At 39.7% G+C, this 18,799-nt stretch overlaps 1 protein-coding gene across 3 annotated transcripts in view; it reads right to left on the reverse strand.

The window, feature by feature from the left end:
* The window catches only part of LOC102215061 (spermatid perinuclear RNA-binding protein-like), a 92,800-nt gene that overhangs the window by 45,976 nt on the left and 28,025 nt on the right, over positions 1-18,799 (reverse strand). For all 3 annotated transcript variants that reach the window (XM_013910233.1, XM_013910234.1, XM_013910235.1), the window contains 2 exons: positions 10,026-10,144; positions 1,084-1,313 (listed from right to left, as the gene is read on the reverse strand). In XM_013910233.1, the coding sequence (XP_013765687.1) occupies positions 1,084-1,313; positions 10,026-10,028 (233 nt within the window). In that variant the 5' untranslated portion in view covers positions 10,029-10,144. The remainder of the gene's footprint in view (positions 1-1,083; positions 1,314-10,025; positions 10,145-18,799) is intronic.

Genomic DNA, 18,799 nt, shown 5'->3' on the forward strand with positions numbered 1-18,799 from the left:
CTCACTGGTTAGCTTTTTCACTAGTTTTTTTAGGCCAATAAATATTTAAAAATTGTTTAACTTAAAAACAGAAAACATTCACAAGAACTTTTGTTAATGGTTCCTTAAATATGAAAAATAAGAGATAATAGTAGGAAATTATACGTTTGATTAGTTTCAAGGCTAATAAAAATACATTTTTAAAAAAATGCTTTATGTGTAGTATATGTGGTATGAAGTATGCAATCAGAGTTTTGCAGCTCTTTCCATAAAAAAAATAAAAATGAAAGCATACCCATACCCAATCTAAATTTGACCCATTTTATTATTGTTGGGTGCTTGGGATTTTTGTAATATGCAGGTCATTCCCACTTTTACTATATTTTTTAATGCCTGTGAAGCACACGGAAGCCAAACATTCCCATAGACTTCAGTACAACCAGAAGTATTTTTATAACCAGATGAGTCACCCCCTGCTGACCATTAAAGAGAATGCAGGCTTGGTGTATTTATATATTCAATCTGTGTATGTGTGTGTCACTTGCAGAAGTCCTGCAGATCGTGAATGACATGCTGAGCAAAGGGGCAGGTACCATGTGTACTTCACAAAGCTCCTTCAGGATCCCCTCCTCCCAAAGAAAAACAGTTCATGTGTGTACTAACATGTGTCTGTACTGACCTGCACCATCACATGAAAAACCAAAGATTTTCTTTAACCGTCCTGGTTCCCTTTTATTTGTATAAAAGCAGCTCTGCACTAAATCTTCATATAGGTGTTTTGCTAATATAGAAGCTCTGTGTGGATGTTTAGGCTACAAGCCAAATGCAGTGAATTTATGACCGCTGTGCGTGTTTAATTGCCCAGTCATCACACCTCACTACCCGATGAAGATATACGACACAGTTTTATAACGGGAGCGAGCTGTGCACAGGAAACAGCTGAAGGTAAAAACATTCTTTAAAAACTAGAACAAGACATAAATTTATGTCATGTTACGCTCTGAAAACGTGTTCTTATAAAACTGAGCTGAAGTAAAATACTGCACGAACATAAAAGTCATGGTCACGGTACAAACATTAAAGAGCACTCGCCGTGGGACGTACTTTTTCTCAGCAGCATCTTCCTCCACCGTGTCATCCCCAGCCTCGTTATTGGTGGATGTCTTCCCTGAGGATTTGCTGAGGTCATCCATCCAATCAGAGACTTTCTTGAGGGCTCCCTCCACGGTAGACACCAGCGTCTGGACAGCCTCCAGCTCCTCAGGGGCTGGATAGATGCTGGCGTGCTTGGCCATGACGTGGCGGTCGTCGTTTGCAAACGACCGAAACGACCTCTGGAGAGAAAGAGAGAGAGAGAATTTTTTACTGTCTTTCCAGCTGGTGCTTACATCAGGCATGAATCACACAGAGAGAGCAGGTGGAGGGTCATAGTGAGATTCAAAGACATGGAGACAGGAAATATGTTCACTGATGGACTTAAATGGACTCAGACCCATGGCCTTTACAACTTTTGACCTTTGAGATGGTCTAGTTGATTAACGTTATTAATCAGCATAAATATCACACCAGTGAGCACATGATGACCCAATGACTGAAAAGAGGCTGTAATGTTTTTTCTTTTTTCAGTAGAAAATGTTTTAAAATGAAAAACAAGACTTGAAGATACAGTTTAAAACATTCTCCGTTATAAATAACAGAAAGAGTTTCCTATTAAAACAAAACCACAGAGCAGAAATTTTTTTTTGCTGATTTTCTGTCGACTGTGAGAGCATGTTTGACTCCATTTCCCTGACTGTGAATCCACATTTTTTTGTATTCACCAAACATCACGGATGAAATTAGCCCCTAGCCAACAGAGAGACACTGATTTCCACAGGCAGTGTTGGAGAGTGATGAATTTTATCAAACTGGTCTTGAGGTAGCTGAAAGCTACTGAGAGCCAAAACAGTGGACTGAGCAGTGAGCAGGCTAGTTGGGAAACTTAGTCGGTCGTTGTTATCTCACAAGAAAGATTAAACAAAAATTCTAAAAACTGCTACAATAATTTGCAGAATAATATTTGATTGCAATAAATATGGCTGTCAGCTGACAGAGTGTGGAGTGCAGATTATAAGTCGTTGCCGAAGTGCAGGAGTTTGAGTATCACAGCTTCTTCTGGAGGATGAGTCTAGAAAGGGAACGACAGACGCATTAACGTTGATGTGAAAAGAGCCAGGCTCAAAGCAAAGCTGTCAATTTACTGGTTGATCTTTGTTCTGACCCTCCTCTATGGTCACGAGCTGTGGTTAGTGACTGAAAGAAGGCTACAATCGACAGAAAAGAGCTTCCTTACTGGGGTCAGCTTAAGAGATGAGGTGAGAAGTTAATTCATTCAGCAGGGGTTTAAAGTAGAGGTCCTACTCCTCCACATAGAAAGAGGCCAGTTGAAGTGGTTAGGGTGCCTGCTTAAGCATATGATGCCTCTTGGATCTCTCCTAGATCAGGCATTTCAAGCATGTCCTACTGGGAACTCGTGAACCTGTGCAGACCCAGGACATGCCGGAGAGATAAAGTCTCTCGTCTGGCGTAGAAACACCTCAGTGTCTTCCTACATGTGCTTCACTCCTTAGCAGCCTGTGGTAAGCTTGCTTCTGTTCACAATCATTTATTTATTTTGACTAAACTTCAAAGAAACTGACTTCATTAAGATGACAACTTTCTTCCTTTCCAAAGTTAAGTCTAATATTGTTCAATCTGTGACTGATCGATTTTAGGTAATCGCGATCAAAACGTGATTTTTGCCATAATCAAGTAGCCACACTAGACGTATACATGTAAAGTTCATGAATGGACAGTGTTGGGTAACATCACACATTACACCCTTAATCACTAAACTAGTTGTTATTTACCTATGCAAGCTATTCAGTTAGCAGGATGGTTAGATAGAAAGAATTATATGTGTGCAACATTCACTCAAACTCAAGTCATTTAGAATAAGAATAAGAAGAACAGTGAGGTGTACAATATTTAAGGACAATTATTGCAACAACAACTTCTTATTGCATGGAGGGAAAAGCAAAACGTGACCGTAAACAAAGGAAAAACAATTTTAAAAAATAGATTAAAGGGGGAAAAGTCACTATTTAGATATTAATTAATACTAAACACCTCTCCCGCTAATGCACAACTTCCCCGCAGCACCTGCAGACAGGTAAGCACCGTGCCTTTTATGAGAAATTTTGTGAGGTCAGCAAAGCTCCCATTTTAACAGCACTCAGGTACTGAACAGTGTTTATAAATGGTAACATGGTCGGTGCACTTTACTGTTAGCATCACCGGCCTCAGCCGGTCCCAAGCTTGGATAAACAGGAAGATTGTGTCAAGAAGGGCCATCCAGCATAAAACCTGTGCCAAATCAAAAATGCTATCTGTTAACTTATTATTAAGGTAGCAGCTAGCAGCTATGGCTAATAATAAAATAATAATAAAATAATATTTATGTGAGAGTTGGCATCAAACATTATCAGTCCCACCTGTCTGTAACATTAATAGAACAAAATAATAGAAGTGTTTGTGTCTAGAAACTGTTACACTACACTTAAAAGCTCAGACTGAGGCTGTGAAAAGTCTAGCAGCAGCTGGACAAAAACAGTGTAGTCGACCTTACCAGCTCTGGCCAGCAATGAAAATATGGAGCCAAGTCACCAGAAACACAGCACCAAGTCAAAAAGCCTAAAATGTTTTTTTTTTTTATTAACTACCTACGAGAATCTGTCATATACATACATCTTAAAATTATGTTAATGTCTATATTTCTTTGCAGTACATCGACAGATTAAAATTAGTGCCATCGTTTATGTTAATGCCTCTTTATTTTTGTTTTATGATTTTTTCCCGTCATATCAAAAAATGTATCAAGTATTGAATATATTCCTGTGTATCTTCTAGTATTGGGTAATTAGCATCGTGACAACCCCAGTTAACATGTCGAAGCTCTACAAAAGCAACACGTTAACGTGGTCACAGGCAGGATTTATGATGCTAAAAGCCTGTAGCTGACTGCATGCAGACCCTAACCAAGAAGCCAAAGCTTAATTGACGACAGCAGAGGTGAACCGTCCTGTAGGACTCTACATTTCTACACAACATCTGTTTGGTTATATCTGATTTTTTACTGACTTGGCTGTCAGCTTTTATTTAAACAGGCTACTAAAACCCTCCTTTTACGCTTATGTGGATAGAGATTTAAACAGATACATGGAGATATGAAAAGTTTAGTGTTATATATTACTGCAAAAATATAACAACTTACTTTCTTTACAGGGAAAACTAAGGAGTAATAACTACTGAATAACAGGAATCTTTTACAGGCTTCTACAGGCTCTGTCACGACAGTTGAGTTAGTGGAGCAACAATCTGCTCACCAACAACAACCCTGGAAATTGAGGTTCTCTTAACTCACTCCTCTGCCAGTGATGAGTGAAATTATTCAGTGCTGATGATCTGGATCATCACCAGGCTGTCAACAGAGTAATGATTCAAACTAAGAATGTGTTCTGTGCGTTCATTACTCTTTGTGTTCATTGTCCATTGCTTTTAAAGCCATAAATAGAGCATTTAATAAGCAAACTAACTGCTGATGTGGTTTACAGTAGATAAAATGCAGGACAGGTCCACCCACACAGTTTTATTTACTCATTTACAACCTGCTTCCCAAACAAGTAAAACAAAATGATCAGGACTATATAACACAACATGATGGTCACCTCAGACACTGCAGCCCCAACCATCTGCTGTTCAATCCTTTTGTTTACATGGGGCAGCCAATGAGAGCAATGTTGAGGGGGGCGGGGCTAAAACACAAATTTCTTCCAGACCAAAGCTGAACTGAGGGTAAAAACCAAGTCTGCAATTGCATATGTAGGAAGGGTCTTCCCAGAAACCTGGAGGCTTTTAAAGCAGCAGAATATTCTCTCTCTCTCTCGTTTTATGGCCATGTCACTAAAGTGCCAAATTTGATCAATGATTATAACAGATTTCACATATGCAGATATTCAGCAGCCAAGTTTTAAAGGTCATCAATGCCAAAATACCAGAAAACTGGTTCAATGGTTGCAATTTGGATTATCATTATCATCATCATCATTGTTACTCATCAAACACCATCATCAAAGCACTGCCAACTCCTTTTAATTACAGAGAAAGCAGGCTGAAGCTGAAGCCGCTGCTGGAGGAAGCAGACTAAATCCAAAGCCAAATCTATTTCTTTGAACTTGAACACACCGTTTATACTTCGATTCCCGGTGCTTCTCCTGTTGCTGCTGCAAATGCTTGTTTCTGGTGTCAGAAAGATTCCTCACAGTCAGCACGATGACAGCATTACACCTGAAGCAACCTGTGCTTGCTGCCAATCTGTGCGTGGCCTAGATTCTGCTGCTGTTACTTAACATTAACATTTATGGCATGTGCTTAGGGATGGAGCCCATCTCTCTGAGGGGTAGATGAAAAAGGGCTGATGTGCAAAGCGTATCAGTGCTCGCTTTTACAAGCCAGAGTACGCCGGTCGAACATCACGGCAGGCTTTCAGTCCAAGGTCAAACTGCTACCTCTCTCAATCATCCCTTCCTCTTCTACTCCAGTCCTCCCCTCTCTCCTCCTGTTCTCCCTGCCTGCAGCGTGTAAGCACCCCTCATTACGGTGAGTTATTTATGACGGTGCTTTAATAATTCATGGCCACGAATCTCGAGGGCTTGTGCTGGAGTTGCGGGGGTCATTCATCACGACCTAGCTAATCTCTTGCTGAACTGCCACGGGGCATTCGTGGCTGTGTAGCGGCAAGTGTGGGCAGCGTCGACAACCATAACACACAAACATTAACAAGATCTACATGAAAGATTAAGAGTTTCATGGCATCGGCGCCGATTTGGATCACAGCCTGGCTTCAAATCGAGCTGCTTCCTTTTGTTTGTGGCCTACGAGTCAGCTGGGAGTTCAACCTCGCGCTGCAATTAGAAGATAATCAAATCTACTGCTTTAATTAATTGCATTGCAAGGTTTTTCGGAGGATGTCTTGTACTTAAATCTAACATACAAATCAGAAGTAATTCCTTTAACATTTTGTTTTCACTGTGGAATCACTCAGGAGGATGATACCTGACACAAACAGGTTTTCACAGAGTAAAATCAGCCGGGTTTACTGTGAAGCCAGACGACATATACAGATATGGATCCAGAAGTCTTTCTTCATTGATAAAAAGATGTACATAAACGCTCTCTCAGGATATCTTAGCTGCATGCTTAAACCAAGCGGCAAGCCACTACAGTAGTTCACTTACGTTTGGCTTCGAAAGTGAGTTAAACCTGAACTTTGTGGCATCACAGTCAGATCCACTCGCTCATCACATCCAGTTTTAAAATGCCAAGGTCAATGGGACTTCTGTATACTTCAGAAACCAATGAGTGACTTAACCAGATGTTGAATTTAATAAGAACAAAAACTCCTTACATCCAGCCTTTAAGAACTCACTCTATAGCCATGTCAATTATTTAATTTAGTGGCCAAAGGCAAAGAGCAGTATATTCATTTTTTCAATTTTGAATATAGATTTAGTTTAAAATTGAATATAGAGGCTCACTTACGGGGAAAAAAAGACACATGATGGAAACTTTTAGTGATTCTGCTCAAGTCTACAAATACTTATTTTGGTCCACCCAGCTGGTTCGGGTCTGCAGATATCTCCTCTCTAAGATATGCGAGAAATTCCTACTATGAATCAGACCTCAGGTTAGGGCCGTGCGATATGACCAAAATCTCATATCCCGATATAAGACATCTATCGTCCTGATAATGATATAAATCACAAAAATTTAACATTTTCTGTAAATTTTGTGAATCTCGGGCAGCTCGACTTGCGTGAAGTGTTTCCAGCTTGGCGTCGTGTACCTGGAGTCGAGTGTTTTAACCGATGCATGAAACGATACATTTTTAGACACAAGTTGTAGCGGCCGCCGTTTTCTTTGTGAGTATTTATTACACGGCGTGCTGCGGGGAATAGCCCATTCTAACGTTTGAGTCTAAGGTTTATTTTTTATCACCTGGCGGCTCTTTTTTGTTTCTCATCCATAAACACTCTGCATACTAGTTCACGGGATTCAGTTTATTTTGAAAAGTCTCAACAGGATCTTGAGCTTTATTGTGAAAGGTTTATGTGGAAAATAAACAAGTGGATACGTGATGGTTTTACCGTCGTTGTTGCTAACGACAACGCATAAAAACAGGCGGTTGTCCGTCCATAATGTGCTTATATTAAATATAAGAGAAAGAGAGAACTTAAACAAATATATATGTAGCCACTACAATGACCACCAAAACGTCCAAAAAATATTGCCGTAAACAGTTTATTTTGCGACATCACGAAACAAACGATAGCGTAAAATGAAACGATAGATGTTTTTACATCGTCATCCGATATAGATCGTTATACCAAACAGCCCTACCTCAGCTGTCCGCACACCTCATTCATGACAGTCTGCAAATGTGCTCTAAATACAGAAAGCAAGTAATTAAACCACCTGTGGAATCTTTGACCACCACAAAGTAAAATATACATTTGTATTTGTTTTTAAAGTCTGTATAGTAAAGACACTTTTTTTTAACAGTTAGCATTCGTGAAATTTAATGTAATATAGCTTTAGGCATTATTGCAGTTATTTTGGTTTTCTCAGCGTACTGCCTGACAAGAGTTCCACTAATTTTAGACCATTTCAGAGCAGGAAAGGAGGCAAGTGTTTTTTAACATGGCAAAATTAAAAATAATGAACAAAAAAACCCCCCAACAAAACATAAACAAGCTTCCAATCCTTTTGCCTGGCACATTCAATGTCTACGATTAATTATATTGTCTGACACATAAACAAGCCACTAACCTGCCAGTACTCTCCAGAAGACATTATTTCTGGTGAGTGCACAAACAAAAATGCAATAGATAATATCTTCTGTTTGGTTAAAAACAAAACTTAGGAAGTAGCGTGAACACAAAATGTTACAGGCTGACACATACAGGATGATACTTTCTGCTAATAATAAAAGGTGGGGGTTGTCTGATGGTAAAGACTGTTTTCAGTCCATTCTTAGTGAGTCCTTCAGCACCAGGAATGATTGACTGGCACCATTCAAAACGGTTTTGTTTGGAGCTCAAAAGGACCGGGTGCAAACTGCGACTTTAAGAGAAAGTGATTCAGAGGTTTAAAAGCCTGACAGGTGAGAGTGTAAGACTTGGACTCCATTACTGTGTTTAATGCTTCACTTTTATCAGAAAAGTACTTGAAGACTCTACTCCTTGGATGTTGTTTACCTCAGAGAATCTTTACCATCAGGATGAGTGTGAAAACGTTACTTAACTAAATGACTGTTATCAGTCGTTATCAGACGCAGGTGGCCTCTTCTGCTTAAAGTGTTGTATACTCTAATGCAAATGTGGTTATTTTCTTCTCCTGCTGTGTCTCGAGTCAGAAAGAAAACAACAAAAATCTACATTTGAAGGCTGGAGGTGTGGCGGTGCCTGGATCCATCATTCGATTGCAATTTAACAACATTTCCTTCACAAATGCTGTTTGGTTCATAGACTAGACTTACCAGCTACCTCATTAGGTGTACTTGATAAACTGTTTGTAAAATATCTAATCAACCCAATCATATGGTTGTAAAAATAAGTGAATTTAGGCACATAGACATGGTCAAGGTCGTGTGCTGAATTTCAAAATTAGTATCAGAATGGGGAAGAAAGGCAGTTTAAGTGTCTTTGAATGTGACGTGTTTGTTAGTGTCAGATGACTGCTTTCAACCAAAGCAAGCAGAACAGCATCTCTGAAATCTCAACCCAACAGAGCACCTGTGGGATGTGTTGAAACATACATATCATGTATGTGCAGCTGAAAAATCTGCAGCACCTGTGTGATGCTATCATGTCAACATGCACTAAAATTCATGACAAATGCTTCTTGAACCTATGCCATAAAAGTTTAAGGCAATTCTGAAAGTACCCAATATGCAGTGATTATCTTGTTGTCATTCATTAAGTACAAGACTCCGTTGTGAAAGCCCAGAGGCCTGCGTGCCAATTAGTGCCAATTGACAGACTAATCTCAAGACCAAACTTCCTGGAATTATTTGTTAGATAATTCCATTATAATTCCATTATAAATGGTCCAAAGGGCACAAGAACCACAAGCATCACAAGAACAGCTGCCCGTGTTGTATGACTAGGTGTTTGACTGCTCATACACCTAAAGCCTTAGCAACAGTGGAGAAGAAACAATCCACCATAAAGCCGATATAAAGAGGGAACAAGGCATACAGGCCAAAACCTTTTTTGTGGTACATTATTATTTTAGCTGTAAAGTTTATCATTGTAACCTGGGAGTCAGTAGGGATTTACTTCCCTTTGAAACAGCCTCAAGTGGCCTCTAGAGGAACTGCAGTTGTTGACAATTAGCTCTAGGGTGAGGAAATAAAAAATAAATCACAGTCTGGGTTAAAACCCAGCCTGTTAAACTTTGTCACAACATTTATCACAGCATTTACCATCAGAGCTTTTACATGCACTTCTTCACACAACCACTAGATGTCTACATAATCTGGTTTTCTCCGCTGGTCAGTGGTTACAATGAATGGTAAGAGTCTATGGAGCCTGCTCAACGGGAGAGAAGATGCCCGCTGGGGATGTGTATGTGACTGATAACCATTAACCACAGCTATGATTGGGGTGATAAGATCACAGGGCATCATCCAATCAGCTTTTTCTCAAAAATAGGACATGGAAAAGTAGAGTTATTCTTCTTATCAAGTTGTCGTGCTATACTGGAGAATTCTAGCATTTTAATTTTGTTTTCAATGTATTTTTCCTCTCCCTGAATGACGTAGACATGATCGGTCATCGTGCTGACTGATCACGTACCTGATCAGTCTTCACACTACAGGTGAATATGTGTATATAACAGCTGGAAACACACTATTGATAGCTAAACACACAAAATATACAAACACCAGACATAATAAGGAGACTCACCATGTCCAGGCTTTTGGAGAGGTCGTGGGAGGGGTTTAGGTGAGGACCAGAGTCCCGTCACTCGGCCTCTTCATGCAGTCGAACACCTCTCGACTGTCGGCTCCTCGGTCAGAGTCTCACTGCGGAGACAAAATATAAAGATTAAGTCCTCCATTAACCTTTGTTACACCCACACACTCAGAGAGTTTATTCATTTGTTGGATTGCTGGTATTGCTTTAATCTTTGTATTTGTACAGTTTGTTGCTTATAATGTGGGTGATCCAGGATTTAGAGCTTATTCTAAGCTGCTCTGAATAAACATCAGCTACACGCTATAAATGTGAAGCTGCATTATCAAGACTTAAACAATAATCCCAAATGTCACATTTTTGGACATTGTGCTCCATGTTGCACATCTATTAATCACAAATCTTCCATCCTCGTACAACTATAGTGGACTTAAAACAGAAGGTATGAAAACTGAGAAAACTTTCAGAAAAGCATCAGAGTAAAGCAAAGATTGGAGTGGAACCACACTTTCCACAAATCCACCACATCTTTTAGTTTTTATGTGAGGGCGGGACGTAAATCTGACGACTCCACTGTTGTTTCAGAAATTCTACTCTGAAAATAAAAAAATGGTAATAACACAGGGCATGAACCACAATCTCCCGAGTTAAAGTCCTGTTTACAGTTATGTGTCAGTAATTTTAAACTCCAGCTCTCTCGTTTGTGTCTCTTTTGTCCCACCTTCCTCTGCTCTCTTCTCTTGGCAGATGGCTGGCCTTTCCTGAGCCGGGTTTTGTCAGAGGATTTTTCCTGTTAAAATGACGTTTTTCCTTCCCACTGTTACCAATTGCCTACTCACGGGTGGATCGTTCAATTGTTGGAGTTTTCTCTCTAATAATTTAAGGCTTTAACTTTACAAAATAAAGTGCCTTGAGGTGACTGTTTGAGATTTGAAATGAAATGAAACTGAATGAAACTGAATTGAAAGCTAACCATCATTCACCACCTAATTTTTGTAACCTATCACATACTCTGTAAATCCCAGGGGGGGATTATTCTGAGCAGTGATTTTCTTTTTTATAGGTGCCACAATGGCGCATTATTTGTTTCTAGATTTGAATTTCATAACCACTTTCTGTGAGGAGTTTGCATTAGTAATGTGTGTGATTGGTCGACTCTTTGCTGAAATGTTGCTTTCCATTCCACAATAACTGAAAAGAATGAATAAACCAATAAACGTATAGTCTTAAAAGAGCAGAATATTTCAGCAAAACATATCAGTGTCTTTCCACAACTCTTTACCAAAATATTTCTAATATATTCAGGAATTTAGACTCTGGATTTTGTACTTTATACACAAGAAAGTCAGCAGCTTGTTACGCACCCAAGTTTCTGTTGTGATTTAACTACACCTATAATCTCTAGCTATTGCTTGGAAATTAATGCAATCAGGGGAATCTGTCCGGTTATAAATCCAATCAGATCATCCATTTCACATTTGTGAAAATTAAAATTATTTTTAAAAAGTCTAGAAGCAGGTGTAAATGTAGAAATAAGTATTTTAGTCCCTTAGCTCCATTCGCCGAGGGCTACCTCCTGCTACACCCTTGGCTGCCTCCAATTTCTGTCCAACGTTATTAACAGGAACTGCCTTTCCACTACCATGTGGCGCTACTAAGCAACTGCACCTTGAAAATATTTACCAGGTTGAATTCTCACATGTGCAGAATAATAAACAGTCAAAATTAAAGAGAAAAACAGAAAGAAAAGATATATGATGACATCCATAGGATTTCTTCAGTTTGCTCAACAACTCCTTCAAATCACAGACCTGTAAACATGTACCATGTACCAAATGTAAGTTATTTGGCTATAATAATCTAAAAATTCACCCACTGATGGTGCTTTATGTTTAATATGGATGATATCAAAGATGTGCTCCCTATTATGAATAAAAATAAACCAGCTATTAACAATTTGAAACACACCACTTTGATTGTGACGCTGCTGTGAAATTGTTTTAATGTTATCTGACCGCAGACTCACACTAAGGCATTAATTAAATTACTCTGAATATAGTCTCACCATTAAATGCATTAGATGAAACTGCAGCTTTGGCCCACGCTGTCAAATGCTAATGAGATGCAAGTCGCAGCTTGTGGTGTAACCACGTGGCAATGGCGGTGCAGGAGGGTGAGTGAGCAGCGCTGCTGTTAAACATCCCGGGGGGACTGGCGGGGTTGAGCCAAGCGTCAATTAGATTCTCCGTCACCTTGACCTTGTTTTCAATGACAGACCAGAGCAGGCTGGTGGTGCTGCTGCTTCTTTTGCTTTATGTGGAACAGCCATTTTTACCATCCAGTAAAAGGAAAAAACACAGTGCAACAGTGGGCAGAGAAATATCAGGAAAAAGGATTTTGATCAATACAACACAATAACTAGCTGAGATTTCTGCCTTTCAAAGCCTCGCGTCCCCACTCCTACTCTCTTTTGGAGCACAAACTCCCCAAACAGCACAACTTCAAAGCATTTACTACTGCTCAATAATGGAGGATGTTGCTACGTGTGAGAGACCAGGAACGCAACACATGAATGCTAACGAGCCTGCTTCTCACACTAAGAGAGCTGCATTTCTGCCACAGGATTCAGGCCTCCTCGCTCCACTTTTCTGCTACATCTCTGCTCCCATTTGGTTAACACATCTCTAGCATGAAAAGTGTGATTTGACTGAGTGCCAGTGATGGATTACTGAGGAGGAAGAGGATGGAGGACGCAGTAAGGTGATGTAGTTACCACTTCTTTTGTTGGCAGACAGACCGAGGACCAGGCCACGGGTTTCTCTACACTCGTGTAAGTGACACATTTGCAGACAAAATAATAGAAAAATTCAAAATTGCTCTCACCGTTTTACAGAGCTGCAGGTGGAGGTAAACACACTGCTATTACTTGGGTGATTTCCTCGTGTTCCTTGGACTACCGCTGCAGTCCAAGATCCCAGAGGTATCCCAAGGAAACTCACTACAGAGGCAGCTGATTAATGTGCCATTATTTAGTGTCATATATTATATTATATTATATTATATTATATTATATTATATTAATTTCGTTAAAAAAGAGAAGGCGAGCCTCCTTGTGACGTGACATGTCGGAACTTCAATATGCTCAAAAACAAAATTATCTCATTGACTGTGTTGTTTTCTTAAATCAGCATTTTATGATTAAAAGTGGAATTGATCAGAACTGTAGGAGGATCTAAAATCAATCACACTACAAAAACCAGAACAACACAAACAAGTCATACAGAACTAATATAAATACAGCCAGAGGAAGGATTCAAGTGTGATGGATGTAGCTTCAACCACATATAAAAAGAAAAAGAAAAAAAGAAGCTCATGGTACAAGGACAACAGGACCTACATCCCCAACCGTGGCTGTATATACACTTGCATACAGAGTTGTGCTTCAGTTTTAATAAAATCCCCGTGTGGGCTCATTTTCTAATAACCTTTCATCTCCCTGAAGAGGGCAGGCGATTAAAGCAAGATAATTAAGTATACAGCAATGACTTTTTAAGGACGTTGACGATACTGCAGCAGTGGCAGATGGTGAGCTCAGCATGTGACAAAAAGACAATGATGATTTTAAAAAAAAAAAAAAAAGTAAAAAAAAAAGTAAAAAGCAGGCCAGGGAGCGAGCACTAGCAAGCAAGACTGTTAAAAATACACTTTCCACACAACTTTTATCGTTGGACTGACATGTTTTACACTGAAAAGCCTGCATAATAAAGGATGTAAACACTGGGTTAAATGCATCCACTCTCTTTGAGTCACGTTTATTTGCATAAACTTAATCACAGCTAGAATCTCAAAGGGCTTCAAAACACCCACATTATAGGACAATAAATTAAAACGCACTCCCCAATCTCAGAGCTTCGGCAAGAACAAAAACTCTGCAAATGCATTTCATTTGATTCTGTCAAACAGCCATTAACATCATTAAACTCCTGTAAAAGACAAATGTTTGCAAGAATTAAGCAACAAAAGCAAAATTAGTTTCACTGCGCTTCAGTGACGTGGTACAAATGCAGTGCTTGTTGCACATGGAGTACAAATAACCTTAGTTGCTTATGAGGACTGGTTATTTATAACAGAGGAGGGTCGAGCCAGGCAACAACTTGGCTGTGAGGACAGGCACAGAGAGGGGGATCAGTTACACGAAGGGATCTTACATGTCCCTAATTAAATAATAAGGAGCACAAAGATATCATAATCCAGACCTAGGCTTTTAATATTTAGCATCTGCCAACAAGTGTAATGACACTTTTATTATATTTGCTTGATTTTTCTTCTGTGAGGCACTTTCTTTAATTATTGCAAGTTACATGAAAAACAAAGCCAATTATGTGCATTTAAAATGTATTAAAATATGTTTTTAACCAACAATAAGAATTAAAAGTATCCTGTAGTCTAGATTTACATTAACGTGAATTCTAAATTAGACTGAATGTGAAAGGAATTCTCCAGTTATATCTTCCCATGTCGTCACCATCACACAACACTGCTGTTGAGCTCTCATTACTTTACCAACAGAGGCTTCAAAAGGTTGTAAAATGTAATGTGGCACTTCAATGCATGAATTAAAAAAAAACATACAAACCAGGAGGAGGAGGATTAAGCAACAGCTATGGCAAAGAAATGAAGGCATCCTTAATCACTGTAGCTAACTGCAAGGACACTATTGATATGTTGGGCATGATTTGTAGTGAACTACACTGTCATTGGGGTCCATTTAGCCACCTTTTTTATATTAAGATCATGTCCTGTCTTGGTGTACACAGATGTGTAATGGTTCAGGTAAAGAGTAAACTGAAAATAGCTTTTTATTGCAGGGCGATAGTGGCAAGGCTTGTTGCAAAAAAGCACAGGTCATAGGCTGAGCCCAAAAAAACAATGTCTGCACACTGATCAGTTATAAAATTAAAACCATGTAACAGTGGGTAGGTCCCACTCATGCTTCACAACAGCTCTCATATTTTGCGGTACGGACAAAAGACCTCTGGTGTCTACCACACACCACTGGCAGAGGATGCACTGTGGCTTGTGGGTTGGGACCTCTGCAGATCAGGCTTGTTCTGACACATGTTCAGATACTTTTATTGGACAGTCACTCAGCTATGGGCTCTTTCTGAGCACGTTCCTTGAACTGTGGGAGAGGTTGATGAGATCTGGGTGTGCCCTGGGCAGTAATAATGTTTAGGTGGTTGGGATGTGTTACACAAACCGTCACAAGATTTTGGAATTAGAGTGGCCTGAATAACAGTATTTTCAATACTGCAGATCACATTTTCGGATGTGTTACACTTAGTTTGTATTTTACATGTTCTGTTGAATGTGGCCATATACAGAAAGCAATCCGATAGGAGACGTGAGCAGATGCAGTAAACCTGGTGTCAGTCAGAAGATTGGAAACTAGAAACACAACTGGCAGAATATAGGATGTTGTAAGAGATTGCTAGGATTGCGTGAGCCACAGTAGGCGACTAAGGTATGAATGAATGATGCATTCAGATCTTGAGCTTCACAGCTCAAGATATTTTCAGAAATCTCACTGAAATTCAAATAGACAACTTCCACATACAACCTTTGTGAATGTGTGCGACTGTGTGTGCAGAAAGGCAGAAGTGCTACTGGTTCCATCCCCAGTGGGACTGAAACACTACCATCACTACCAGCGTCAGAGGTCAGACTGTAGCCTGGCTAAAAATGCAACCACTCATGCTGCTGTAATGCACTCTGGACAACTACATCCACCAAATAGCTGCATTCTGCCACTACAAAACCATCCCATGCTCAGGCACTCGGTCCCTAATGCCTCTTCTAGCCTCTCCTGTCCCCATCCTCCATTCTGAGGAAAGGTTAGCTGAACCTGGGGAGAGTTTTATTTCAGGGCTGTGTTTATTTAGGTCGTTTTCACTGCAGGGAACTTTTATGAGCAGGCTTTTATGTTCATACAAGACTTCAAATAATGCCCTGCGCAATCCTGTGAGCTTGCACCAGGGGGGATGGGAAGAAGAGAAGAAAAAGGCTTTTTCTCTTATACAAAGCTTTTCTGACTAACATTTGATCTGACGACAAAAGACAATCCAGACTCTCTCATAATAATCCAAGTGCTGAGAATGACACTGTTTCCTACACTTGAGATTTGCTTCTGAAGTGATACCTGCAAACTAAAGTAAAACGGCTCAAAAACTAATGAGAATAAAATTAACATGATTTCATGTTTTAGTTTTTGTTTCCATGACCCTCTCTCTCAGGAATTTATTTTGTGAAGTATAGTTCCTCTGTATTTTCCAGTTTTACCATCCACCACTTAAGCAGAGAAAAACTACCAAAAGCTTGGGGAAAACAAAAGCCTATAGCCTGGCTGTTTTAGTTTCTTTCCCAGGAGATTTGTTGCCAGGTGTCCGACAGAATTGCACTGTCAAGTAATCAATGCATCACGCTCATTTCCTTTCTAGAAAGCTGTATTACTACAAGGGTTGTTTGCTGGACTTTCAGCAGAATGAAGCTCATTCAAAACAGGATGCAGCTTGTTCCAAGCATGAGGCCAAACTCTCAAATAGCCAATGTCAAAAATGAATCTGAATCCAATTTGAGCAAGCATATATTCAGAGACCAGACACACCAACTGTTAGGTTTCAGTCACATTTAGTAATCAGGTCAAGCCGATGCACATTTTCTTTATCTATACCATGCTGGCTGTTTGGTTTTCTTCTAAGTTTGTGTGTTTTTCCTCCTCTCGCTCTTTCTCATCTTCTCTCTCGGTTGGTTTTAATGCATGTTAAAGTTTTGGTTGTTTTGGATTTTTCCTTGTGTATTTGTATGCTTCGCATTTTCAATATGTTGATAAATTTTAATTTTCTCCCATTTCTAAATATGTTTTTCTGCCTGTGAAGTCCTTTCAAACTTCATTCTGAGCTTGACTTGATAAATCTTTAACATTTAATGTTATTTATTTGCCAATTGTCTACATCAAGCATGGTTTATTTAAAAAAAAAATGTTTGGCCTCCGCCATCTTGGTTACACAAAAATGCAAACAAACAAACAAAAACAAAAAAACCCAAAACAAATTGACTGCTCGCTGATTTGTGATTGACATTAGTCGATGTGCCGTGGAAAACATGGCTAATCCACCTTTTTATAACGTGGTATGACCAAAATGTACAAACTAAGAGTGTTTGTTTTATTCAGTATGACACAAGGTGAGCAACTGAGCCCATAAACTCGTAAGTATTTACAGAGGTCCAGAAAGAAAGCCATTTCCCAGCCAATTGCAAGCGTTTTTGCAACCACAACTATCGCCATCTGGTGACCTTCAGATAAATTGCAGGTTTAAGGCACTTCCAAATTGACATTTTTCTGACCAGAAAGTTACATCCATATTTTATACAATCTATGAATCTAACGCAAAATGCTTGTCGGTTTGGATTTCTGTGTCAAATATTAAACAGGAAGTTGTTAGGCTGCTTCAGCAAGCCAATCAGATTCAAGCTGAGACTCACCTTTGCATCCTAGTCTCTCTCTCATTACTATTTGTAATATTCCATACATTAACATCTTTCATTTAAAAAAAAGAGAACTTAAAAAGGAAAAAATAAGCATTAAAAAACTCAAGTATACACTTTTCTAATTTACTATGAAAAATTTGTGTAATGTAAAATCAAACTGATAAGGGTTGTACAGAAAAATACATGCAAGTCCTGACAACATGAAACCGTAGCCTCATTCACCATCTCCCCCGTCCATCAGTCTGTGCACACTCACTCCTTTATCCTGACTGCAATGTGATTTCCAGAACACACTCCGGATTTGGATATTTTTGGGGCATGCTGCAGGTTTTCAGTGTGAGAGCACATATTATGACAGATGTGCAGGATGTGAAGACGGGTCAGAAACTCCTTCTTCTATACTTAATTTCAAAAACAATGTGAGTCTTGACCCGCTAACCTCGGTGACAGAGCCTCATTCTCTGCAGCTTTCTCCGAACACTGAGGCAATCTGTGTGGGCGCTCCCACCAGCTCTGCAGAATCATAATGCGTTTCAGTGCAGGTACTGTAACCCTGAACATTATGACGCCTCACAGCACAGCAGAGAACATATATCACCAGCTGCACAGATCCTCTGTGATCTCCTGGCAGAGCCCGAGTTGTCCGACTCTGCTGCAGAGCCAATAAACCCAACTACAAATGTTATAAATGTGAGCCACAGCTGGCAGGGAAGAGCTACACTCAGCAACAGAGATCCGAAGGTACACATCCGAAGGTAGATGCTTTTAGGGACAAGGCTATATTTACTAGAGATGGACCGATCCGATATTACGTATCGGTATCGGTCCGATACTGACGTAAATTACTGGATCGGATATCGGAGAGAAATAAAAAATGTAATCCGATCCATTAAATATCAAAAAAGCACCTCGCAAAACTTGCGACATGGCGTAACTCTGCTCATAACCGTAGCACCTCAGAGCAGTGTGCTCACGTGATAGAGCGGCTGTGTGTATTTGTAGCCTTGCTACCAAACCAGCATTTCATTTCCGAGGAAGTTTTCCCAGAGAGAAGTAAAGCAAGTGTGCAAGTTGATCTCTGAATGTTTGTAAAGCTTAACAACCGATATATGGAGCGACTGCCTCTTCTCTCTCCCTCCCTCTCCTGTTGCTACTTCAATCATGAAACTGATCAATGATCAGCTGATCGGCTTTTCTGTCGCGAGTCCGTCTCTCTT

This window comes from Pundamilia nyererei, unplaced genomic scaffold, assembly GCF_000239375.1.
Source record: "Pundamilia nyererei isolate P.nyererei 1_Seehausen unplaced genomic scaffold, PunNye1.0 scaffold00038, whole genome shotgun sequence".
Taxonomy (NCBI): Eukaryota; Metazoa; Chordata; class Actinopteri; order Cichliformes; family Cichlidae; genus Pundamilia; species Pundamilia nyererei.